This window comes from Takifugu rubripes, chromosome 2 (genome assembly GCF_901000725.2).
Source record: "Takifugu rubripes chromosome 2, fTakRub1.2, whole genome shotgun sequence".
Lineage (NCBI taxonomy): Eukaryota > Metazoa > Chordata > Actinopteri > Tetraodontiformes > Tetraodontidae > Takifugu > Takifugu rubripes.
The window spans coordinates 13,057,266-13,079,915 of NC_042286.1; the positions used below are offsets into that span (position 1 = coordinate 13,057,266).

Here is a 22,650-nt window from a genome sequence, read left to right on the forward strand (position 1 = left end):
ACTGCTCCGCTCGTTCATTCCCGGCGGTTTTCATGGAAACATCCGTTTAGCCCTCGGATAAATAAAGGTTTCTTTTAGTTCCTGATCCAGAGTATTTGAACACACGTGGCCTCTTTAGATGAATTATTCGGACGTCATCAATCGTCAGCGCGAGGTGGGCGTGGCCGTACCGGTGCTCCTCACCAGTCTGTGACCTGGTGTACAACGGCGTGCTGGGTGCTGGTGGAGACGGGAGCCGGGTACGCTGTGCACAGCGGCTGTGGTCCGACGGGCCGTCCCTCGGCTGTTGCTGCGTCCAGGTGCTGACGCAGCAACAGCCTCAGCTGCTGGTTCTCCTGTCTCAGGTCTTCCTTGTGCTTCCTCAGAGCTTCTCGCCGCAACACAGCGCTGTTGAATCTCCACAGCAGCTGCTGCAGCTCCGGGGGCTCGCTCGGCACCTGGAGGACAGAGGGCAAAGGTCACGGGGGGGTGGGCGTCCTGTTGCTATGGAGATTAGAAGCTGACAGGAGCCTCCACCGTCTGAAGAAGCCATCAGAGTTAGCTGGTCATGCTAACTCCTGCTAAAAATGGGGTTTTCTCACCTTCTCTGGAATGTCCGCCTCCTCCCCACAGAACCAGGAGACCCCCTGCTTGTTCTCCAGTTGGTGACACAGTTTTGCCATGCGAAGAACCTTCTGACCCTGCACCAGAACACGGACCCGGTGAGAAGCGAGTCTCGCTGTGCGAGCAGCGAGACGGGCCGGCAGCTGTCTCACCTTGGCTACGACAGCCTGCAGCTCCTTGGAGGCTTCGTCGCTCCGGACGGTGACATCGAGCAGCTGCTTCTTTGTGGCCTTCTGCATCTGCCCGAGCTGCTCGCGCAGCTCCCGGGTCTTCTGTTTCACCTGCGTTACTTTAGCCGTCAGATCCAGTTGAACCGACTCCTCCGTCAACTGATCAGAACGGAGCTTCTGCTTCAGACGGAGCAGTTTCTCCTGACGGGAAGCAAAGAGGCGGCGTTTTCAGGCCGACATCACTGCCGGGTGAAACATCTGGAGGAGATGAGCTAACACCTTTCGCCGTGAGTCAGATCACATGATCACGCGTGGCGCTCACCTGCAGCCTCTTTGCTCGTTTCATTTCTTCGTTGGTGGCTTGGACGAGCTGCCGGTTGGTGGTGATCAGCTCCTCCAGACGTTTCTCCTCACAGCTGCAGAGCTTCTCGTCCTCCTGTCTTTGGAGGTTCTCTTTGCTGCTCAGTAAACTGTCGGACAGCTGACAGACGGACAGACATCAGATGATGAAACCCCAGCGGGTCCGCAGAGAGGCCCGGATGCTGGATGCTGACGTACTGAATGGTGGTGGGCAGCCGCGTACGAGGCCATGAGTTTATCGTAGAGCGCCCCGGTTGCTTCGATGGCGGCTTCGTGCCGAGTCTGGGCACCAAACGCTGCGTCCTGCAGCTGCTGCTTCTGCCGCAGACGCTCGTCCGTCCTCACCTTCCTGCCGCACTCAAACACACTCTTATATTTAGTATTGTACATCACTTTTTTGGCGAAACAGAAAAAAAAATGTAATTAACATTTGTGCTTGGGAAAACCTGGAAAAACCTGTGTGTTTACATCTTTCCTGTTCTTTTCCATCGTAACATATTGTTATTGTCGTCCTTATAACTGTTTTCCTAATAAATGAATCCATAGGAGTCACTTAGTGGAACAAGTGTTCTTATTGTTGTTATTACGTATTTGATATAATCCTATTTCTGTGGAACGATCAGCCTGACTACATTACCCACAATGCCCCTGTTCTTAACGGGTGTGCACGGGTGTTTGGTGTAACGGAGTTGTTAGCCCAGCGGGGGGCGCTGTGGAGCCGCACTGACTTGTCGTGGTTGAAGCCTGAGATGAGCTCCTGCATGTTCGTGTCCCACAGCTGCTGCAGAACCATCAGCTGCTTCTCCTGCTGGGTCCTGAGTTCGTCCATATTCTGCAGGTGCGCACGTCTCGCCTGAGCACACTGGCGCTCCGCATCCCGCAACTCGCGGACCAGAGTCTGCAAACAGGAAGTGACGCAATGGGTCCGGAGTAGAGAGACAGCCGATGGGATCCGGGTCTTTGAACTTCTCACCTCAATGATGTTGTCCAGAATGTCCACGTGACCTTCGAACGTCTGACTGAGCACCATCAGGTCACCACGCAGCTCCGCGCCTTTACTCTGACGGAGGATCGTCCTCCACTGGTCGTTGATCTTCAGCAGGTTGACCTCAGTGTTCCTCTGATCCTTCTTGAGTTTGTCCTGAGAACAAACGACAAACGGACGCTGAGCAGCTGTTTCCTGGAGCAACATCTGGACCAGCTTGTGGTGAACATTATGTTCACGTGGAGGGAAACAACCCTGAGGAAAACGTTTGGATTTTTGGTGGTCGACCTTCAGGAAGAGGGTGAGCATCTCCTCTCTCTGCCTGGTCACCTCCTCCTCAGTCTGAGCTCTCCTCTGCTGGAGCAGGAGGCGCTCCTCCTCCGTCTGGGAGCCTCCTCCACCTTTCTTTGACCTTCGTGGCATGATCCCTGCTCCTCTTCCTCCTCACGACTCGTCCACCTTCAAAAGCAGCGAGACTTTTATGAGTGAGGAACTCCTCAAAGTGGAGCCTCGTGGCTCCGTTGACCTGAAGCCCAGGAGAGTCAGAGGAAGATGTCTTTTTATTGTTTTTACTATTATGTTTTTGTTGTTATTATTATTGTCTGCTTCCAGGAAATGAACATCAATTCAGATCCTCTTCAAATATACACTTTCTTTTCTGATGGGCAGCACATTTGAACGAATTTCTTTTTTAAAATGGAGTCTCTAGAGTTTAGTCTTAATCAGCAATAAGCTGAACTTTATTCCAACTTCATGTCAGAATGAAACTGGCCTTATTTTTCCTTTTTAATGAAGATCGAAGTCATTCAGAAAAAAAAAGAACTAATCGGGCTTCCTGCAATTCTGACGCGTTTCATATACAGTAAATTATAATTAAGTGCAAATTTAGCTGCTGTCAAACTCTTAATGTGTCTTTATTCGCAGATTTAATGTTCTGTGAATGTAAGACGATTATTTTAAAGATTTACCTCTGAAATGCGATGCAGGCTGCTGGCGAAGGCTGTTGTGCCGTCTCCATGGCGACCACTGACTATTCTGCAATAATATCACCAAATGGAATCTGAACTGTACTGATGAAATCATTAGTTGTTTTTTTTATTGTTTGTTTGTTTTGTTCGTCATTATCGACAAACGTTCCTTTAATGGGTTTCTCAAATGATATACACTCTATAGACTAACAACGTTAAACGTCCAAGAAATTGTGTCTTAAAGAACTGGGAGGCAAAAATGTTAGTTAGTAGAATATATCTCTTTTTTTTTTTTTTAAATTACGCCATTTTGTGTATTAAAACAATGAAAAGTTAAATTATAGACAAGCAAGGAACATAACTTACCTATAGGTGGCGCTGAACTAAAAAAGACCAAAGAAGAAGAAGAAGAAGGAGGAAGGGGAGGAGGAGGCGGGCTACAAAGCGGAAGCGGAAGTGATTCTTTTGCCCTTCAAAGAGGGAAATTTAAACTCGACGTCGACGACAACAAATCGAAAAATAGAGGAATAAATCTTCTCGTAATCAAACATGATACCGCTGTGATGCTCAGCTTGAATGAAATGTAGGTTTTGTTTCATGTTTATTTAATATTCTACTGGTATAGTTTTGTTGATTTTCTTCAAATGGTCTTATTTATTCACCCGTCTGTTCTGTTTTGTGTTATAGTTTCATCACAGGGACGCTTTTTTAAAATATATATTTTACAGTGTATGGTGGTTTTTAGTAGGCATTTTATTTGCATTTGTGGCTTCCTTATTTATCCTTTATCCATGAGTTCTTTACCTCCATTTATGCAACTTAACATTTTTGTAGCAGAGCTTCTACCAATCTCTATAGTTTGTCCAGGATTTTCAGGTCTTTAATATGCATCAACACTGCCTTACTGTGCATCTGCATATCCTTTTGGTTTAAGATCCAGCCATTGATTATGTACGGAATTGTTATGTATCACAGGCATTCCTCACTATCTGCACTATTCCACCATTTCCTGTATTTGGTTGGCCTCATTCTCACCTTTTTATCTTTAAATAAAAATCTACTCAAAACTATCTTCTCTTATTCTGTAAACCAGAATACTGGCTTGTATGACCTGACCAGATCGTACTAAACAAATGCCATCTATTTTACTCTTAATTGACGGATGAAATAGTCAACCACTTGTTTTTTTGCATGAACTGAAACCTATGAGAGACAAGCCGATTAATCCCAGAGGGAAAGTGGATACTGATGGCTGAATAATGTGACTTTGTTCTATCTTTTTACACGGGGTGTGATTTGTAGAGCGCCTGTGGATCTGAGCTCTCACTTTGACCAGTATGTTCCTGCAGTCACGTCGCAGCAGCATGAGGAAGAAGAAGCAGCCGCAGCAGCAGGGTGGTGGCGCTCACCGCAGCGTAGAGGAGCGTGAGTGTTTGCCCGTCATCAATAAATAGTTCAAACTCACACCAGAAACCACAGATGGATGAAACGGAAGCGTTCATTTTAACCTGTGTGTGTCCGTGTGTGTCCAGTATGTGCACTCTGCCGGCTCGGTGATGATGATCCAGCCCTGTTTGGGGATAAGGTCGTGCTCAGAGAACACGGTTTCTCAATCCATTACTTTTGTCTGGTGAGATATTTGTATACTGGTGAAAACACCAGAGCATGCAGATTTCTTCAGTTTTCATATTTGTTAGTCTTGCTTCCTGTTGTGCTTGTGTAATAATGATAAAGATGACAATGGCTCTAAAAATAACAATACATTTTACCCACACTGGACACTCAAGTCTCATAACGTACATCAATAAATACATAAATAAACAGTAAATGCATAAAGATTAAAAACCGCAACCGACTCCGAAACCAAGCGTTTGTGGTTGAGATAACAGCGAATAATGAAACTGATGTCAGTGAAATGACTCTCTTTCATAATAACGTTTCAGTTAACGTCCTGTGGCGTTTATCAGCGTGGCGAGGAGCACGAAGGCGTCTTTGGCTTCCTGGTGGACGACATCAAGCAGGAAATCCGCCGATCGGCCCGGCTGGTCAGACATGGTTCTGTCCTACAAGCCGCTGCTGTTGCTTCGTACACTCAGATGTGGTAAAACTCTCTTCCAGACGTGCTGTTGGTGCAAGATGAAGGGGGCATGTGTTGGCTGCTACATCAAAAGCTGCAGGAAGACGGTCCACTTCCCCTGTAGCAGGAAGCTGCAGTTCATTTCTCAGTTTACTGGACTCTTCCCGTGAGTCATGGCTGCTTTACTCTCCCTCCACATCAATGTCTGTCACAGCGATGAGCTGCTCGGAGGTAAACATCCGTTTGTGGGTTCCAGGTCCTACTGTCCTGATCACCGGCCAGCTCAGACCCTGTCTGTGAGCTCAGACCTCAGTCTGCCTCAGACCTGCTCCATCTGCCTGGACGTCATCGAGCCCATTCTTGGCTACGCTATCCTCAAATGTCCGTCCTGCCACGGCAGCTGGTTCCACCGTGACTGCGTGCAGGTGCAGAATCGGACCTGATTGTGTCCTGGTTGGACGCAATGATGGCAGCTATTATTCATCATTTAGGATATTTCATTTAACCCAAAACTGGATCATGACTTTGTTTTAAAATGTTTGATTTTCTTTCCATGGAATTGTAGTTTTGACCCTTGAGGTCAATTTAAAGCTGTTCAATTCAGATGCTTTTTTCCTTTGAATGTCCACTTCAGAGTTGTCACATCGTTAAACTGGACATTTCTGGATTGGTCAGGAGGCTTTTTTTGTTTCTGTTAGCGTCAGGCCCACAGCGCAGGCCTCTTCTTCTTCAGATGTACTCTGTGCAACAACAAGGAGAACTTCCAGGCGGAGATGCTCCGGATGGGAATTTTCATCCCGGAGAGGTATCGTGTTCACACACCAGTTGGAAAACCTCTGAACCGGAAACAGAACATGTAAAAGTCCTATTTCTTTTCAGAGATGCATCATGGGAGTTGGAGGCAAATGCCTATTCTGAGCTTCTGGAGGTTTACGCCCACTGTGACGCTGACGTATGCCTCTGCAGAGACGGCCGCACGCATTCCGCTAAGACTGGGTACGGACGAAGCAGCATCCGTACAGAGAAAACAGTCATCTGATTTGTGGGTTTCTCCGTTTAAGCTCATTCAAGGTGGTTCGTTGCCGACTTTGTGGCTCCAGGGGAACTCACAGGAAATGTTCGAGGCTGAAGGCCGGCAACAGAGACTGGGCCTGTGGCGACTGCACAAAGGCCACAGACGGCAAAGGTCTGGTCGACTCGCCTGCTTCCACCAGCGTTGAACCCTGAGCTGTTGTGTGATGACGTTCGGTTTTGGGGTGATTTAAAATATTGGCAGTGGTTAAAAATGAGAGCTGTTCTGTGGTCTTCTGTAGCCTTCCTGGTTTCACCTCCTCAGAGAAGTCAGATGAGGAGCAGGATGTCCAAACACCACCTGACGCTCCCTCCACACATCAGCTCCAAGAGGTACACTCCTACGGGAAAGAGGACTTCATGTCTGTTCACTCCGGCCACCAGGGGGCGCAGACGCCACGTTCACTACTATCCTTTGATGATCTAAGCAGGTTCGTTGGGATTTAGATGGTATATCTTGCTTCCTCTCTCAGGCCAGCCTTAGCTTCAGCATCACGGTCTTCTGCGGACATTCTGAGGGATTTGGCCCATCAACTCCGCCCCCTCAGCGTGCAGGTGGAGGTCAGTGGGGTCCAGGCTCTGGCTGCAGGAGTGGAGCTTGTACGAAGGAGCGATTTTGACCCCGCCCACACTCTGAATGTCAGGTGATCTTGTCTCCCTCTGTTGGCTAAGGGCAGAATCCGCCAGCTTTACTGATGGTCTTCTCTTTCTGCTCAGCTTCAAAGGCGACCTGCAAACTACATTTCCCAGCAGCCTCCTGGGCAGGGACGCATCCAGGCAACACTTCCTGAAGCTGCTGATGCAGCAGATCCAGGATTCTGAGGTGTTTGAAGGTCCAGATGGATCCAAAAACCTGGCTCTGGATTCCCAAGGTAAAAAGCCCTGAATTAATCACTGGTTCATTTTTATTAGGTAACTTGTATTATCAAAAACAAACCCTCCCCTCACGTCTCCGCCCCCTGTGTGCGTGCACAGCTCTGCGCGATGACCTGTACTTTGATGTCGGCTGCCTGCTGGCGCTCGCTCTGGTCCACAGCGGTCCCCCCGTCGGCTTCTTCTCTCCCGCTCTTTATCAGTGTCTCTTCAACTACCCAGCCAACCAGCCGCTGACTGTCAGTCACATGACCCCTGGCTCGCACTTCACCTGCCAGGTCAACAAGGTGAGAGGCACGGTTTCCCTCCCGCGTGAGCGTAGAGGTGCTTGACGACCTGCTCCTTTACAGATAGCGAAGGCGGAGTCTTTGGGGGAGCTGAACGCCGTCGTGGCGGCGAGTCGGGACTACCTTCAGCTGGCTGGCTGCAGCTGTGACCTCAGCAGCCTGGAGCAGAAGGATGCGCTGGTGGCCGATCTGGTCACCTTCACCATGATCACCAGGATGCAGCTGCCACTGCAGAGGTCAGAACATTGATCCTTTAAGTGTGATCACACCTCCGTCCACCCTCTGCTGCTGTGATGTGGAAACGTCTCGGTTTCAGTTCGAACGTACGTTAGTTTGTTTTTGGATTCACGTGTGGACTGATCCCGCAGGTTCCGGGAGGGGCTGCGCACCCTGGGGGTCTTTGAGCAGGTGATTTGAGTTTGACTCTCAGAATCGGACCCAGCGTTGGAATGGTGGAGTTTTCACAGCTTCCCTTCTTCCCCATCCAGGTTCAGCTCTTCCCATCAGCGTTCTTCCGGGTCTTCTGCGAGGATTCGGCTCGGCTGACGGGTCAGGCGGTCAGTCGATTCTTCACCGTGAACTTCTCTGAGGACCAAGAGCGGCGGAACAAAGAGATGCCCATCATCACCTTCTGGAGACACTTCCTGCTGGAGTGCGAAGGTACCTGAGGGATCAAATCCGTATCAGAACTTACTACCAGCTCATTCCTCCATCAGAAATCACGTTACACCTCTCTTCCTGTTGCCCGATGGTCTATTGTAAGATTTTAGAACAGGGAAGAGGGAGAAAACAGTTTAATCCAAATGTTTAGCATTACACCAACGTGAGAGAAGTGTCAGCACAGCACGGCCACAGGGGTTTGGTGCCTTGCTCAGGGGCACCCCGGCAGAGCTCAAGCTTTGCTTGAAGCTTCTCTCTTGCTGGTGCAGCACTTTGCTCAAGCCTGGTTGTTTTTCCAGTGAGCTTAAAACAGATCTGACCTTCAACCTTCGTCGTTTCCTCAGTTGGACGGAGTTCCGTCTCCCTGCACGACCTCCTTCACTTTGCCACGGGAGCCGAAGAGCCCCCGGCCACCGGCTTCCTCCCCCCTCCCAGCATCTCCTTCCTTCATGCAGTCACCTCCTCCCTGCTGGAGCGAGAGCAGGAAGATGAGGGAGGTGCAGGGATGCTGCTAGATGAGGGACTGTTTCCTCAGAGGGAGCTGCACTCCAAACACCTCCTCCTGCCCGTCACCTCCTCCTATCGGGCCTTCAAAGGCTCCATGGAGCAGGTGGTCAGCAACCACATGTACCTCCTCCCCTCAGAGAATTACAGGAGCACCTGATGACTTTATCTCCATGTTTGCGTGGTTCTTGCCTCAGAAAACGCCGCTTCGTTAAGAGCATCTCAAAGCCCCCTGCTGGCTGGCTGCTTTATTAATCATGGACCAGACTGCTAACACTTTTCATCAGTATTAACGACAGTTAATGCACAAAGAACACAAGAGAATCATTGATCCTCCACCATCCATCAGTGTGACTTCTCATGAAATGTTGGTCCTGATTTTTAGCACCTTGATGAACTGAAGTCTTTATTTCAAATATGACGACAAATGAAGAGTTAGATGAAGACAAAAGCAAAGTGCTAAAAAAAATCGGCACCAGTATTTCGTGAAAGCTCAGTAAACTTTACATTTAATGCTGCTTTCCCCCCCTAATGTCTCCTGTACATACGTGTTTTTATAGAGATTTTGTCTATTCTTTAGATTATTCTGTAAAAAAATGAACAAATGTGTGGGGAAAATGTTGTGGTTTTCTGTTTTGTTCTCATCCGCTACCGTTTTCTACTCATTATTTGGCCTCTTTTTCTTTCATTTGTTTTGCTGCATGTTCCTTTATATCTTTGTACGTCGCATATAAATGCAGAAACAAACCACCTTGTCGGGTTTGACTGTTTCTTGGTCTCATATTCTGCCACAGGAAAGTGGCGGTCAAAGTTCTTGAATGGGTCTTTCAATGGATTCCAATTAAGTGCGGCTTGGGATGCGGCTGTGGGGGTGATAGCCAATCAGGACCCGAGGGGGCGTGTCGAACAGGGAGGGGGCGGGGTTTGGGAGATAGGAATTGATGCATGATCATTAAGACTGGGCTCGTGTCTTGGTTTCTGCGAACTTCCGCAGAGTGAGACCTCTCGCGCTTTTCCGATCTGTGGAGCACCGGGCTGCCACGTCATCAGAGCCTCCGTCACCAGCAACAACATCCAACATGGCGGCGTCCGTCCGGGAGCGACAGACAGGTTTGTCCGAGGGGTTTTTCGCCTTCGTTAGTTGTTATTTTCAGCGTGAAGTCAACGTATCGCGACGCTTTGTAGCGAGCGTCGGGCTGAGGTAGTGGAATAACCAAGGACTGTTATCGTCTCTGACCAGCTCACCAGCCGCTGTTTTCCCCCAAACTAGCAGCTGCTTAAACTAAGGAGCGATGTTTCGCTTTCATTCCAGAAACTTGCATTTCAAACCGCGCAATTGTGGCAGACAGACGTAAATCGTAACGTCTCTGTAAGCGTACAGGTGATCCAACATAGCATCAATGGGGCTAGCTATCAGAGCCGCCTCTGGCTGGTTTTTAGCTAATTGCTAATTGTTTGGAAATAAGTTACAGTTCATAAAATTTGACAGAAATGTAGAACCTTGCACAAATCACAGGAGGTCCAAGAGGGACTGAATTAACTCTTCATTAAGCTTCACTGACTGGCGTCAAACGTCAGCAGCCAGTTGGTTATTTTTCCCTATAAAAATGGAATCTGTTGTATATGACGTGGTCAAATGTCTTCTGGAGCTAAAGCACAAAGGTATTCGGTGATTTGAAAGAGATTAGGGATTAACTCCTGCAGCATCCATATCTAGGGTGTTGTAATAACGTGGTAAAACCGTTTTCTGCAGTCGCCTTGAAGCGAATGCTCAACTTTAACGCTCCTCCTCTGAAGAACACAGCGGTGGAGCCAGTATGGAAGGTAATTCTGCTCAGATCGGCCTTCCGGCCCCTCAGGACACACTCCTGTACTATTCTGAGCCTCATGTGTGTGTCCGTCCTCAGGTGTTGGTCTACGACTGGTTTGGACAGGACATCATCTCCCCTCTGCTGTCTGTCAAAGAGCTGAGGGACATGGGCATCACACTCCACCTGTGAGACACACACACACACACACACACACCTGTGTACAACACAACTTGCGTGACATGGAATATATTGATTTGTGTGTGTTTTAGTCTGCTTCATTCAGACAGAGATCCAATCTCAGATGTTCCAGCAGTCTACTTTGTCATGCCGACAGAAGCAAACATTGAGAGGATCTGTCAGGTACACACACACACACACACACACACACACACATGAACGCAGTGTTTTAGGACACTTCAATGAAACTCAGGAGTGTTTTAAGTTATGTTCCTCTTCTATTGTGTGTGTAGGATCTGAGGAATCAGCTGTACGAGTCCTACTACTTGAACTTCATCTCTGCCATCAGTAGGAGTAAACTCGAAGACATCGCCAGTGCTGCATTAGCTGCTAATGCCGTCGCTCAAGTCACCAAGGTTACCATGGTTACACTGAACTCTTTACCAACTGTTGGCCGTGAGAAACGCGCTGCTAATGATGGCTCACGACCGACAGTTATGTGGTTATTATTGTCAGACTGGACTGACCGTGTGTGTGTGTGTGTGTGTGTGTGTGTGTGTCTCCTCAGGTGTATGATCAGTACCTAAACTTTATCACTCTCGAAGATGACATGTTTGTCCTCTGCCATCAAAACAAGCATCTCATATCGTATCAAGGTAAGGAAACACAAAGCATTGTGGGTCGTCCTCATATATGGACACTGCAGGAGGGAATTTTTAAGGAATGCTTTCCAAGAGTCATGTGCCGATCAGACGTATCGGGGGGATAAATGATACGAACTCCAGGCTGTGTCTCACCCGCGTCTCCTTGCAGCCATCAACAGAGCAGACCTACAGGACACGGACATGGAGGCCATCATGGACACCATTGTGGACAGTCTGTTCTGTTTCTTTGTCACTCTGGGTGAGTTTGAGTTGAATAAACCTGTCGTGTCTTCAGGAACACAGGAAATCGGACCGTCGTTGGGCTTTTCATCATTAACAGAAACGACTTCCGGTTTCTCCTTGCGCTTCCCCGCGTGTCCACTAGGTGGCGGTGTTCCGCTGTAAAGCTGAAGTCAGAACGTGTTTGTGTTGATGTCTGATGTGAGGTTATTTCTTTGTTGTTGTTGATCAGGTGCGGTGCCGATCATCCGCTGTCCCCGTGGAAACGCAGCCGAGATGGTCGCTGTGGTGAGTTAATGGGCGCATCTTTTATTTTCTGCCAGTTGTCAGTTCAGGGCCACAAAGTTCCTCAACATAATGAACGTCTGTCAGTTTTAGTTCCACGGTGGTTCAGGTCCAATAGCAGCATGTTTGTGGGGAAGTGGAGGATTTAGCTGTTGGTTCCTCTTGCAGAAGTTGGACAAGAAGCTGCGGGAGAACCTGCGGGACGCCAGAAACAGCCTGTTCACTGGAGACAACATGGCGTCCGGGCAGTTCAGGTCAGAACGCCACCAATTACCCTTCACTTCTTTAGAAAAGCAGCTAAAACGGTTAGATCGGAACACACCTGACGGTTCCTGCTGACCCCAGAGCTAAGGTGACGCCTCCTGGACCGCCAGGACCAGGGCGATTCTGTCGGGTCACCAGACCGCTGATAGTTCCACTTTCCTCAGCGTCTGATCGTCCGTTTCCTCCTGCGCAGTTTTCAGCGGCCTCTGTTCGTCCTGGTGGATCGAAACATCGACATGGCCACGCCCCTCCACCACACCTGGACCTATCAGGCGCTGATCCACGACGTTCTGGTGAGCTGTGGGCAAAAGGGGCGCGAAAATGAAACTGAACCAAAAAAAAACGCGTTAAACCGTTTAAATCCTACTTTTTTTTTTATTTATTTGGAATCAAAGGTGAGGAAAAAGAATATTTATATACAGGTCATCATTTGAGTTCATAAACAAAGTTTTCTGTCTTTGGTGGATAGCAGCCTTCATTCCAACACACACACACACACACACACACACACACACACACACACACACACACTGCCAGGCAACTGACAGCTTCTGAGGTGCTGAGGTTAATACTGTACTGGCAGCTCTGGAATGTACAGCTACAGAGATGTGTTATACAACATCTCTCACACACACACTCTCTCTCTCTCTCACACACACACACACACACACACACACACAGTTGCCAGCAGGTCTGAGCTTTTCTTCACCTTCAGGGCGCTGAAAGGTTGAAACTTTGGGCTTTAATGGAGTCTGAAGCCTTCCAGCTGTTCTAAACAGCTGCTGACCAGTCACAGGTCGCCTGGCAGCAGGTGGAGCAGCTCAGTGACGTGTTCTGTTCAACAGGACTTCCAGCTCAACAGGGTGGTGATAGAGGAGGGCGCGGGGGCGGAGCCATCTCCGGCCGGCGCCAGACCGAAGAAGAAGAACAAGAAGACCTATGACCTGACGGCCGCTGACAGATTCTGGCAGAAACACAAAGGCAGGTCAGTCGTGCGGCCGTGACCTCGCGCGTTCGTTCCGCCCCGAGCTCCCCCGACATGAGACGATGCGGCGTGATGACGGCGCTCAGGACAGACGCTCGATGTCGGGGACAAACGCTGACCGTCCTCTCTGCACCGTGCTGCTTTTCCCCACAGCCCGTTTCCTGAGGTGGCCGAGTCGGTCCAGGAGGAGCTGGACACCTACAGAGCCCAGGAGGACGAGGTCAAGCGGCTGAAGAGCATCATGGTGAGACACAGACGGCGCCGGGGGCCAGAGGTTAAAGGTCACGGTGACCGTTGGGAGCTGATAACCAGCATCTGATCCACAAACACACCTGGAACCTCGGATTTAGTTCTGCTGAGACCTTCTGGCCTTTAGATTCGTTTCTGTGTGTGTGTGTGTGTGTCGGTGTGTGTGTGTGTGTGTGTGTCTGTGTGTGTGTATGTGTGTAGGGTTTGGAGGGGGAGGATGAAGGAGCCATCAGCATGTTGTCAGACAACACAGCCAAGCTCACGTCTGCAGTCAGGTAGGAAATTCGCCCTCACATAATGACGCCATCAGAAATCTGAACGCTGTCGCTCACCTGTCTCACCTGTCGCTCACCTGTCTCACCTGTCGCTCACCTGTCTCACCTGTCGCTCACCTGTCGCTCACCTGTCGCTCACCTGTGCTGTAGTTCGCTGCCTGAGCTGCTGGAGAAGAAGAGACTGATCGATCTTCACACCAACGTGGCCACGGCCGTGCTCGACCACATCAAGGTACGGCGCTCGCAGGCACGTTCCTGTGTCTGTTTCCATGGTAACCGCGCAGCGGAGGGTTGTTTTGGGGTGGACGCGGTCGAGGCTGCTCAGGCTGCTCGTGTGGTTTCTGTCCTCAGAGTCGGAAACTGGACGTTTATTTTGAATATGAAGAAAAACTGATGAGCAAGTCGACTTTAGATAAATCGCTGCTGGACGTCATCAGCGACCCGGACGGTACACACACACACACACACGCACACACACACACACACACGCACACACACACACACACACGCACACACACACACACACACACATGCACAGTGTGGTCCAGAAGATGTTGACTCGTGCTGCGTTTGTGTTCAGCTGGAACTGCAGAAGACAAAATGAGACTCTTCCTCATCTACTACATCACCTCTCAGCAGGCTCCATCTGAGGTAACACACACGCACACACACACACACACACACACACACACGCGCCTGAGGAACATCCTCGTGCTCTCAGTGTTTTCTCAGGTCCTGACCCTCTAACTGAATTATGACGCTGTCCCTCAGTACTAAAATGAACCAAAACCCTTTTTTGGTCAACATTTGCGGGTTTTTCCCCCGTTGAAGATCTTGTTTGGGTTCATATTAATAACGGCGAGAGGTTTCCAAACCGCTCCTCGGTTGGGTTTGGGAATGTTCCCGAGTCTGTTGGATGTGCCTCCGTGTCTGGACCTCATGCAGCTTTTCTTATTTATTCGTCTTAAGAAGATGGACATCAGAGAACTGACAACATTTCCAACGAGACCCAGCCAGGACGTTCTTGAAAAGTGGAAATCCAACAACAGGAAATTGTTCAGGTGATCCAGAAGGTGGACCAGAAGGTGGTCCAGAAGGTGGACCAGAAGGTGTCCCCTGAGGGCTGGGCTCAGTAGAGTGACCTCTCACATGCTCATTCAGCCCCGTGGACCCTCTGGGGACCTTCTTGGAACACTCCTCTGACACCACCGGAGCTCCCGAGGCCCTGGGAATGATTGTCCTCCATCGGGGACCTTCTGAGGAACCTCTGTGTGCGTCCTCTGGGGGGGGGGTGCTGTCCTCGCTCGCGTCCCGACCAAACCTCAGAGACGGACGGGTCCTTGGTGTCCATTAAAACGACCCAACCGACGGACTTCAAGCACAATAGTCCAGGATGTCCTGAGGGACTGGACCGATCCACGTGGGACCTGTCTCTTGGAGTGGGTGTGGCTCCTGCGTCTGCAGATGATTTATGTCCCTGTCCATCTGTCCCCTTCTGAGGCCTGGGTCCAACAGAACCAGCCACCCACAGTGGCAGCGCGGCAGGTTGCGTAACCCTCCGCCGGTTCCTGCCGCTCAGGAGCCCGTCCCCGTCCCCGTCCCCGGCCGAGGGGACCGTTTTGGTCCCGCTGCGCTCGGACCGCCCGTCTCTGGATCAAACTTTATTCCCGGTGAAGACGGCGCTGGAACTCTCTAATGAACACCAGCTTCACACAAAGGAGCGTCTGTGGACCGAGCCAAACAAAGGAGGCGGTTCAGACCGAGGTAGACGTAGAACCGGAGACGTTCGGTCTGTGGACCGGAGACGTTCGGTCCTCCAGGAGGACGCGTGGCCGAGTTATTGCAGTTCAGAAGCGAGCGGGAGGTAAAGCTCCTGCTGCGGGACAGGCCAGAGGGGGCGTGGCTTCACCAAGCACCGGCGAAGCATGAAGGCTGAGGTCTTTTTCTGTCCGTTTCAGTCGGACCTGGAGCAGTACAAGAAGGTTCTGTTGGACGCGGGCTGTGACCTTTCACCTCTCAACTACATCAAGCAGTGGAAGTGAGTCTCCCCCTGGTGGTTCTGGGCGGCTCTGCGTTCAGACCCTCATAGCAGGTTTGTTTTCCCTTTTCAGAACGTTCACCAAGATGGCCGCCAACTACGGCACCAGCGGAGTGAAGCCGATGGGGTAGGTGGGCAGAACGGGCCGCTGGCGTGGACGCCTGCGTCCTGGCGTCCAGCGGAGACGGTGTTGGACGTGTTGGTGGAGACACGAGCGTCTCCAGCCGGTCGTCCATCACCTCTGAGCACCAGCAGCTGCTCTCAGATCAGTTTCCCTCCCTCACACGGAGGAAACTACCAGCCTAACCTTGTCCTCCCTCTCTCTATTTCTACCTCTGCCCCTCTCCTCTCTGCTTCTTTCCTGTCCCTCCCTCCCTCCCCCTTCTCTCTCTCTCTCCCCCCCTTTTTCCTCTTCTCTCTCTTTTCCCCTCTCCTCACCCCCCCTTCTCTCTCCCTCTCTCCTCCCCCTCCTCTCCCCTCTCTTACCTCTCTCCCCCTCTCCCCCTCCTCACCTCTCCCTCCCCCTCTCTCTCCCTCTCTCTCCTCCCCCTTCTCCCTCTCCCCCACCTCTGTCCCCCCCTTTTCCCCCTCTCTCTCTTTTCCCCTCTCCTCCCCCCTCCCTCCCCCCTCTCTCCCTCTCTCTCCCTCTCCCCTTCCTACCCTCCCTCTCTTCCCCCCTCTCCTCCCCTCTTTCTTTCCTCCCTCTCTCTCCTCCCCCTTCTCTCTCTCCCCTCTCCCCCACCTCTCTCCCCCCTTTTTCCTCCTCCTCTCTCTCCCTCCCCCCTCTCTCCCTCTCTCTCCTCCCCCTTCTCTCTCTCCCTCTCCCCCACCTCTCTCCCCCCTTTTCCTCTCTCTCTTTTCACCTCTCCTCCCCCTCCCTCCCCCCTCTCTCCCTCTCTCTCCTCCCATTCTCTCTCCATCTCCTCTCTCCCTCTCCCCTTCCTACCCTCCCTCTCTTCCCCCCTCTCCGCCCCTCTTTCTTTCCTCCCTCTCTCTACTCCCCTTTCTCTCTCTCCCTCTCCCCCACCTCTCTCCCCCCTTTTTCCTCCTCCCTCTCCCTCCCCATCTCTCTCCCTCTCTCTCCTCCCCCTTCTCTCTCTCCATCACCTCTCTCCCTCTCTCTCCTCCCCCTTCTCTCTCTCATCACCTCTCTCCCTCTCCTCCCCTCTTTCTTTCCTCCCTCTCTCTCCCTCTCCCCTTCCTACCCTCCCTCTCTTCCCCCCTCTCCCTCTCCTCCCCTCTTTCTTTCCTCCCTCTCTCTCCATCTCCTCTCTACCTCTCCCTCTCCCCTTCCTACCCTCCCTCTCTTCCCCCCTCTCTCTCCTCCCCCCAGGCTCTTTTCCAGGGTGATGAACACTGGTTCCCAGTTTGTGATGGAGGGAGTGAAGAACCTGGTGCTGAAACAACACGTGAGTCTCACTAAGGAGTGTGAGCAGGGGAGGAGGGGCCCTGTGACTTGCAGATCTGTTTCCTGTGTAAACAGGAAGTGGGGGCGTGGCTGTAGAAGCTGATATATATATATATATATATATATATATATATATATATATATATATAATCAGACCCACCTCATCCTCCCATGTGTGGACGCTCCATGGAGCTGTCACACCTGATATTTATGCGTCCTCCTCCAAAGTCTGAGGAGGAGAGACTCCAAGAAAAGCAAACCTGAACATTCCAGCAGCTGAGCAGAGTCAAACCCGTCAAATCAAACCGGGCCTGGAGGAACTTTTAGTTTTCATCTTTGAGTAAACAAAGAAAATGCGAGACGTGAAGGAAACACACCAACAGCTCTTCTTCAGCAGCATTTTAGACCTCCAGAATCTTCTAAGTCCACTCCAAGTCACCTCAAATATATACATTTCTCATCATTTCTGCTCTTTCAGAACCTTCCAGTCACTCGGATCCTGGACAGCCTGATGGACATGAAGTCAAACCCTGTGAGTCTGATCAGAAATCCTCTCATATTTCTGTCACATAGGCAGCGAGAAGGTTCTGCTCCGGTTCTGATCGGTCTTCTCCATGGTGTCACTTCCTGCTGCTCCATCCTGTTAAATAACCAACAACAAATGTTGATCAGTTCTCAGCTGCTGACTGTTCCACGCCATCGTTCAGGCCGATGCTAAGCTAATGTCGCTCTGACAAGCCTCTGCTCATCAGAACCATCAGAAATCAACAGCAGGACGACTCAAAGCTGCAAACGATCGATCGGTTCTGCAGGATGTCCATTGATCCACTGTTTTCCTCTGCAGGAGACGGACGAATATCGATACTTTGACCCAAAGCTGCTGAGGGGAAGTGAGAGGTACGACCGAAGCTGATCAATGTTCCATGTCTGATGGCTAAACTCACCGTGTGACTCTCGTCCGCAGCTCCATCCCCCGGAACAAGAACCCGTTTCAGGAGGTGAGTCCGTGCCGGTTCTGCTGTCTGACTCGTCTCTGTGGGGAGAACCCGAGTTCAGCCGGGTGTCTTGTGTGTTTCAGGCCATCGTCTTTGTTGTTGGAGGAGGAAACTACATCGAGTACCAGAACCTGGTGGACTACACCAAGGTACTGTGGGACTGCTGCGGCTCCAGTCCTGCTGCTACAGCTGGTTCTGACCGTGTGTGTGTGTGTGTGTGTGTGTGTGTGTGTGTGTGTGTGTGTGTCTCAGGTCAAACAGGGGAAGAAGGTGATCTACGGCTGCAGTGAACTCTTCAGTGCTGCTCAGTTTATTAGACAGGTGAGTCTCACCTGGGGAGGTTCTTGTCTGTTGACGCAGCACTTCCACTAAGTGTGTTTGTCCTGTCGTCCTCAGCTGTCCCAGCTGGGCCAGAAGTGACGGGACACCGGCAACAACAAGCTCGCTCTCTCTCTCGCTCTCTCTCTCTCTCCCTCTCTCTCTCTCTCCCTCTCTCTCTCTCAATCCCCCCCCCTCTCTCTCCCTCCTCAGTTTTTTACACTCGGTAAACTTCTTCACGTTCCGTCTTGATTGTCGTTGTAATTTCCTCCACTAATAAAGTAACATCTGGTCTTTGCATCTGTCGCCGCCTCGTCTGTTACAGTCAAGTCAGGGTCGGCGAATAAAAGCCGACGGGAGCTCTGTTGGTGCCCCCTGGTGGTGGGCTGCTGTACACCCCCCCCCCCCATGCTTGTTTTTACCTCCCTGAGCTGGGGAACAACTGAGGTCTCTCTCTCTCATTTTGTTCTGATCCCAACACCAAATTCGAGGATTATGTCATTCTGGTATTTTAATCTGCACTTCATATTTTGCTTCCCCCATTTTCTCCCAGAATGTTTCAGTTGGATTATTTCAGGATTCGCTCGCGGCTAATAAAGTTCTGCAAGTGTTGACAGACACTTTTGGCTCTTTCGTGCGTTTCGGTTTCTCCATTTTCATCTTTTTTTCCCCCTCCTCATTATTTCAGCCGCCGTCATGAAGTCAAAATAACAGTCGAGTCCCGACACTGAGCTGGGTTTAAGTGTGTGTGTGTCTCTGTGTGTGTGTGTGTGTGTGTGTGTGTGTGTGTGTGCAGTGGAAACCATAGACACAAACGTGAGGTCTCACGCTGAGAGAAAAATCTTGGACTTTTTCCAAAGGTAAAAAGTTTGTGGGAAACGTCACAAATTCTTCCAGGAGAAGAAGAATCTTGAGTTCTGGCAGAAGTTCTGCTCCCTCTGAAGGAGCTTCAGGAATGGACGGAGGTCCGGAGGTGTGAGCTGGAAACCTTCTGGAGCCTCTTATGTCAATTAAGCGCGGGGAAAGTTGACGCTTGTGACATTTAGCTCCTTGTTTACCATTAAACACGAAGGTGACGGAGATGTGAGGGAACATCTGAGCTCTGCTGGGGGGGAACAAACCCGATCGGACGTGTCCCCAACACGTGACGATGGGCTGAGTCCCTCCGACGTTCCCCGGAGCTTCCTGGCTCCAGTTGTTGTGTTCGAGGAGGTAACCCGAAGCGCAGAGGTGGTCGCTATGGTAACGGCCGAGCGTGTTGTTGGTCTCTTGCTTCATGAATCACAAGAGTGTGACTTTGGTTCTTCTGACGTGTCGGGCACGTGGTCCAGGGTTCCTGGACAAACTCGGTGAGAACACAACATTTACACAACATGAGATGACAGACTCACTCTGACACACACACACACACACACCACACACACACACACACACACACACACACACACACACACACACACACACACACACACACATCAGCGGTCACCTCTGGCCATGGTCCCATTTGAACCTAAACGTCAAGCTCGCTCGTTGCCACGGCGACCGCGGTCTTACAGGCCCTCCTGGTCCAGTAGAGAAGGGTCCATTTCACCTTTGCTGCTAAACAACTTTTATCAACTTTATTTTAATTTGATTTTTAATTTAAAATAAAATAAAAAATATTAAGATGAAAATGAGATTGTGCTAGCCGCGGCTCGCTAATTCTGCCAACATTACCGTCCACGAGGTTTTAAGGAACCTTTGGGACTTCATCCACTGGTCCTGCTGCACTCATCAGCGCCCCCTGCTGGCCCGGAGGAGGTTCTGGACAGGATGTAGCTGCTCAGTGGGAGCTCAGACTGATTCCAGCGTCTGATAAAACATCTGCTCTGGATTAAATTCTGGAGGCCTGGAATAGATGACAGGAGGACATTAGCATGAAAATATACACGGCCCATTTCTCACCTACGGAGCTTCTGGGCCTTTTGGAGCTTTTGAACTCCTTTCAGAATCTTACCTGTGTTTGCTCTGCAAACGTTGGCTGGAAACTGGAGCAGGTCCCAGCTCCCCGCAGATGCTGCTGATATCATCAGCCGCAAACCTGCTGTTGGCTTTGGCCACGGCTCCATCCTCCAGGAAGAGAGTGTTTGTGTTTCTGGTGCTCGGAAAGAGGAACTTTTATCAGTCAGATCAGAGTCGAGGGGCCGAGGAGATCAACCGGCCTCCGTGTTTGTTGTCTTTATCTCCGCTCCAGGACGTTTTTATAAGGTCCTCCAGGACACTTGTGCTTCATTCCACCAGCTGCACGATGGGAGCCCAGTTCCTGCCCCTGTACCTGGACACAGGTTAGTCCCTCTCTGAGGAGCACCATCACCGAGTCCTCCTGGAGCTGCGGAGGTCCTGGTGAGAGTGATGGAAGCCTCTCTGGTTGTCCCCACCTGCCCTGTGATGGACAACAGCCCTTCTGTTGTGGTTATTGGTCGGCGTGACAGAAGCTCCAAACGTTTTGTTCCTACAGGTGCTCCTGAAGGTCTGAGGGTTCCCAGACCCTACTCCTGGTTGGACCCCTGGTTGGACCCCTGGTTGGACCCCTGGTTGGACCCCTGGTTGGACTCCTGGTTGGAACCCTGGTTGGACTCCTGATTGGAACCCTGGTTGGACTCCTGATTGGAACCCTGGTTGGACTCCTGGTTGGACTCCTGGTTGGAACCCTGGTTGGACTCCTGATTGGAACCCTGGTTGGACTCCTGGTTGGACTCCTGGTTGGACCCCTGGTTGGACTCCTGGTTGGACTCCGGGTTGGACTCCTGGTTGGACCCCTGGAGGGACCCCTGGTTGGACTCCTGGTTGGACTCCTGGTTGGACTCCTGGTTGGACCCCTGGTTGGACTCCTGGTTGGACTCCTGGTTGGACTCCTGGTTGGACCCCTGGAGGGACCCCTGGTTGGACTCCTGGTTGGACTCCTGGTTGGACTCCTGGTTGGACTCCTGATTGGAACCCTGGTTGGACTCCTGGTTGGACTCCTGGTTGGACCCCTGGTTGGACTCCTGGTTGGACTCCGGGTTGGACTCCTGGTTGGACCCCTGGAGGGACCCCTGGTTGGACTCCTGGTTGGACTCCTGGTTGGACTCCTGGTTGGACCCCTGGTTGGACTCCTGATTGGACTCCGGGTTGGACTCCTGGTTGGACCCCTGGAGGGACCCCTGGTTGTACTCCTGGTTGGACCCCTGGTTGGACCCCTGGTTGGACTCCTGATTGGACTCCTGGTTGGACTCCTGATTGGACTCCTGGTTGGACCCCTGGAGGGACCCCTGGTTGGACTCCTGGTTGGACTCCTGGTTGGACTCCTGGTTGGACCCCTGGTTGGACTCCTGATTGGACTCCGGGTTGGACTCCTGGTTGGACCCCTGGAGGGACCCCTGGTTGGACTCCTGGTTGGACCCCTGGTTGGACCCCTGGTTGGACTCCTGATTGGACTCCTGGTTGGACCCCTGATTGGACCCCTGGAGGGACCGTGACTCTGTTGGGCTGCTGTCCAAATCACAGCAGGAATTTGTGTAGCAGATTAAAGGATTAGACTGTTGTGTGGTTTGATCCCGGGATAACGGCGAAACCAGACACCCCCAAAGAAAACTCAAACTGGCGACCCCCCCCCTTCCTTCCCGGATCACGTGACCATCTCTCTATACATTTGTATTTGCTGATGAGTTGCCACAGCAACCCCCCCCCCTTAATCGATTAATGGGTCGGTAAAACCTCCACCGACCAGCAAACGGTTGTTGGTTCCACGCCACGGCTTCATCTCCCAGCATGCACCACAGTCCTGATGACATCACCAGAACATCCACCTGGAGTGGCGGCCATCTTTGTTTCTGTCCCTGATGAAGAAACAGAAGCAAAAAAAATAAAAGAAGTTGGTTTTAAAAAAGTTCTGAACGAAGCACTGAAACGTCTCAGGGCGACCTGCTGTGGTGGCTCCTCCCACCACCATGAGAAGGTGTGTGTGTGTGTGTGCGTGTGTGTGTGTGTGTGTGAGTGTGTGTGTGAGAGAGAGAGAGAGAGAGAGAGGGAGCTTATTTAAAGGGCTGATTCTCTCTCGCTGGGCGATCGGCACCAGCTCATCATCATCATTTTGTCGCCTGCTGTTTCCAGGACAAACTGCTGCTGGGACTCTGCTGCATGAACAGTCAGTAAGACGTTGTTGGTTGTACTTTGCTGACTGTTTGGCTGACTGGAAACAGGCCCCTGATTAGGCCTATTATTGGTTTATTGATCCTTGATTCTCTCTGACTGCGTTATCTCCTGTAAGTGAGCCGTCTTATTTGCTGACTGTTTATTTACCGACTGTTTATCTTGGTTTCCGGACTGGTCAGCAGTCTCTTGCTGACTGTTGTTTGCTGCCTTTATGAGCATTTAAACTGGTT

General features: G+C 51.0%; 4 protein-coding genes across 9 annotated transcripts in view; 3 read left to right on the plus strand and 1 right to left on the minus strand.

The window, feature by feature from the left end:
- Positions 1-4: 4 nt before the first annotated feature.
- drc2 (dynein regulatory complex subunit 2) lies at positions 5-3,149 on the minus strand. 2 transcript variants are annotated; one of them, XM_029832840.1, is made up of 9 exons: positions 3,087-3,149; positions 2,407-2,577; positions 2,107-2,274; positions 1,862-2,031; positions 1,332-1,482; positions 1,096-1,254; positions 756-974; positions 582-680; positions 5-437 (listed from the first exon to the last, which is right to left on the minus strand). In XM_029832840.1, the coding sequence occupies exons 2-9, from the start codon at positions 2,539-2,541 to the stop codon at positions 180-182; spliced, it is 1,359 nt and encodes a 452-aa protein (XP_029688700.1). In that variant the 5' UTR covers positions 2,542-2,577; positions 3,087-3,149; the 3' UTR covers positions 5-179. The 2 variants fall into 2 exon arrangements, with proteins under 2 accessions (XP_029688700.1, XP_029688701.1); XM_029832841.1 differs by lacking the exon at positions 3,087-3,149 and having other exon boundaries at positions 2,407-2,929.
- Positions 3,077-9,308, plus strand: g2e3 (G2/M-phase specific E3 ubiquitin protein ligase). Of its 2 annotated transcripts, none has more exons than XM_011620048.2 (17): positions 3,077-3,669; positions 4,389-4,511; positions 4,619-4,716; positions 5,030-5,131; positions 5,205-5,329; positions 5,420-5,588; positions 5,862-5,968; positions 6,043-6,159; positions 6,225-6,349; positions 6,477-6,567; positions 6,708-6,878; positions 6,952-7,106; positions 7,210-7,394; positions 7,458-7,630; positions 7,763-7,802; positions 7,883-8,054; positions 8,399-9,308. In XM_011620048.2, exons 2-17 carry the CDS (start codon positions 4,424-4,426, stop codon positions 8,716-8,718), a joined length of 2,238 nt encoding a protein of 745 aa, XP_011618350.2. In that variant the 5' UTR covers positions 3,077-3,669; positions 4,389-4,423; the 3' UTR covers positions 8,719-9,308. The 2 variants fall into 2 exon arrangements, with proteins under 2 accessions (XP_011618350.2, XP_011618362.2); XM_011620060.2 differs by having other exon boundaries at positions 4,436-4,511.
- A 237-nt stretch (positions 9,309-9,545) lies between these two features.
- Positions 9,546-18,546, plus strand: scfd1 (sec1 family domain containing 1). Its single transcript, XM_029833043.1, has 25 exons — positions 9,546-9,668; positions 10,312-10,382; positions 10,466-10,554; positions 10,639-10,729; positions 10,840-10,962; positions 11,115-11,202; positions 11,360-11,449; positions 11,663-11,718; positions 11,884-11,969; positions 12,173-12,272; positions 12,825-12,964; positions 13,118-13,208; positions 13,415-13,488; positions 13,639-13,720; positions 13,840-13,936; positions 14,069-14,139; positions 15,447-15,526; positions 15,600-15,653; positions 16,860-16,935; positions 17,413-17,466; positions 17,779-17,831; positions 17,899-17,932; positions 18,013-18,078; positions 18,182-18,250; positions 18,326-18,546. The coding sequence occupies exons 1-25, from the start codon at positions 9,638-9,640 to the stop codon at positions 18,347-18,349; spliced, it is 1,890 nt and encodes a 629-aa protein (XP_029688903.1). The 5' UTR covers positions 9,546-9,637; the 3' UTR covers positions 18,350-18,546.
- Positions 18,547-22,298: 3,752 nt separating this feature from the next.
- The window catches only part of coch (coagulation factor C homolog, cochlin (Limulus polyphemus)), a 6,745-nt gene continuing 6,393 nt past the window's right edge, over positions 22,299-22,650 (plus strand). For 2 of the 4 annotated variants that reach the window (XM_029833044.1, XM_029833047.1), the window contains exon 1: positions 22,299-22,412. The gene's annotated coding sequence lies outside the window, so the exon portion shown is untranslated. Of the gene's footprint in view, positions 22,531-22,650 lie in introns of all 4 variants that reach the window. The other 2 variants (XM_029833046.1, XM_029833045.1) reach the window with 2 other exon arrangements.

Excerpts from the sequence above, each read along its gene's own strand:
- drc2 (XM_029832840.1), bottom strand. The coding sequence starts at position 2,541 with ATGCCACGAAGGTCAAAGAAAGGTGGAGGAGGCTCCCAGACGGAGGAG. Across the intron at positions 1,255-1,331 it reads CGGCTGCCCACCACCATTCA|CTGTCCGACAGTTTACTGAG; the intron begins GTACGTCAGCAT and ends TCCGTCTGTCAG. Across the intron at positions 975-1,095 it reads AACGAGCAAAGAGGCTGCAG|GAGAAACTGCTCCGTCTGAA; the intron begins GTGAGCGCCACG and ends GCTTCCCGTCAG.
- g2e3 (XM_011620048.2), top strand. The coding sequence starts at position 4,424 with ATGTTCCTGCAGTCACGTCGCAGCAGCATGAGGAAGAAGAAGCAGCCG. Across the intron at positions 4,717-5,029 it reads CAATCCATTACTTTTGTCTG|TTAACGTCCTGTGGCGTTTA; the intron begins GTGAGATATTTG and ends ATAACGTTTCAG. Across the intron at positions 6,879-6,951 it reads GCCCACACTCTGAATGTCAG|CTTCAAAGGCGACCTGCAAA; the intron begins GTGATCTTGTCT and ends CTTTCTGCTCAG.
- scfd1 (XM_029833043.1), top strand. The coding sequence starts at position 9,638 with ATGGCGGCGTCCGTCCGGGAGCGACAGACAG. Across the intron at positions 10,555-10,638 it reads ATGGGCATCACACTCCACCT|TCTGCTTCATTCAGACAGAG; the intron begins GTGAGACACACA and ends TGTGTGTTTTAG. Across the intron at positions 15,654-16,859 it reads AGCGGAGTGAAGCCGATGGG|GCTCTTTTCCAGGGTGATGA; the intron begins GTAGGTGGGCAG and ends TCCTCCCCCCAG.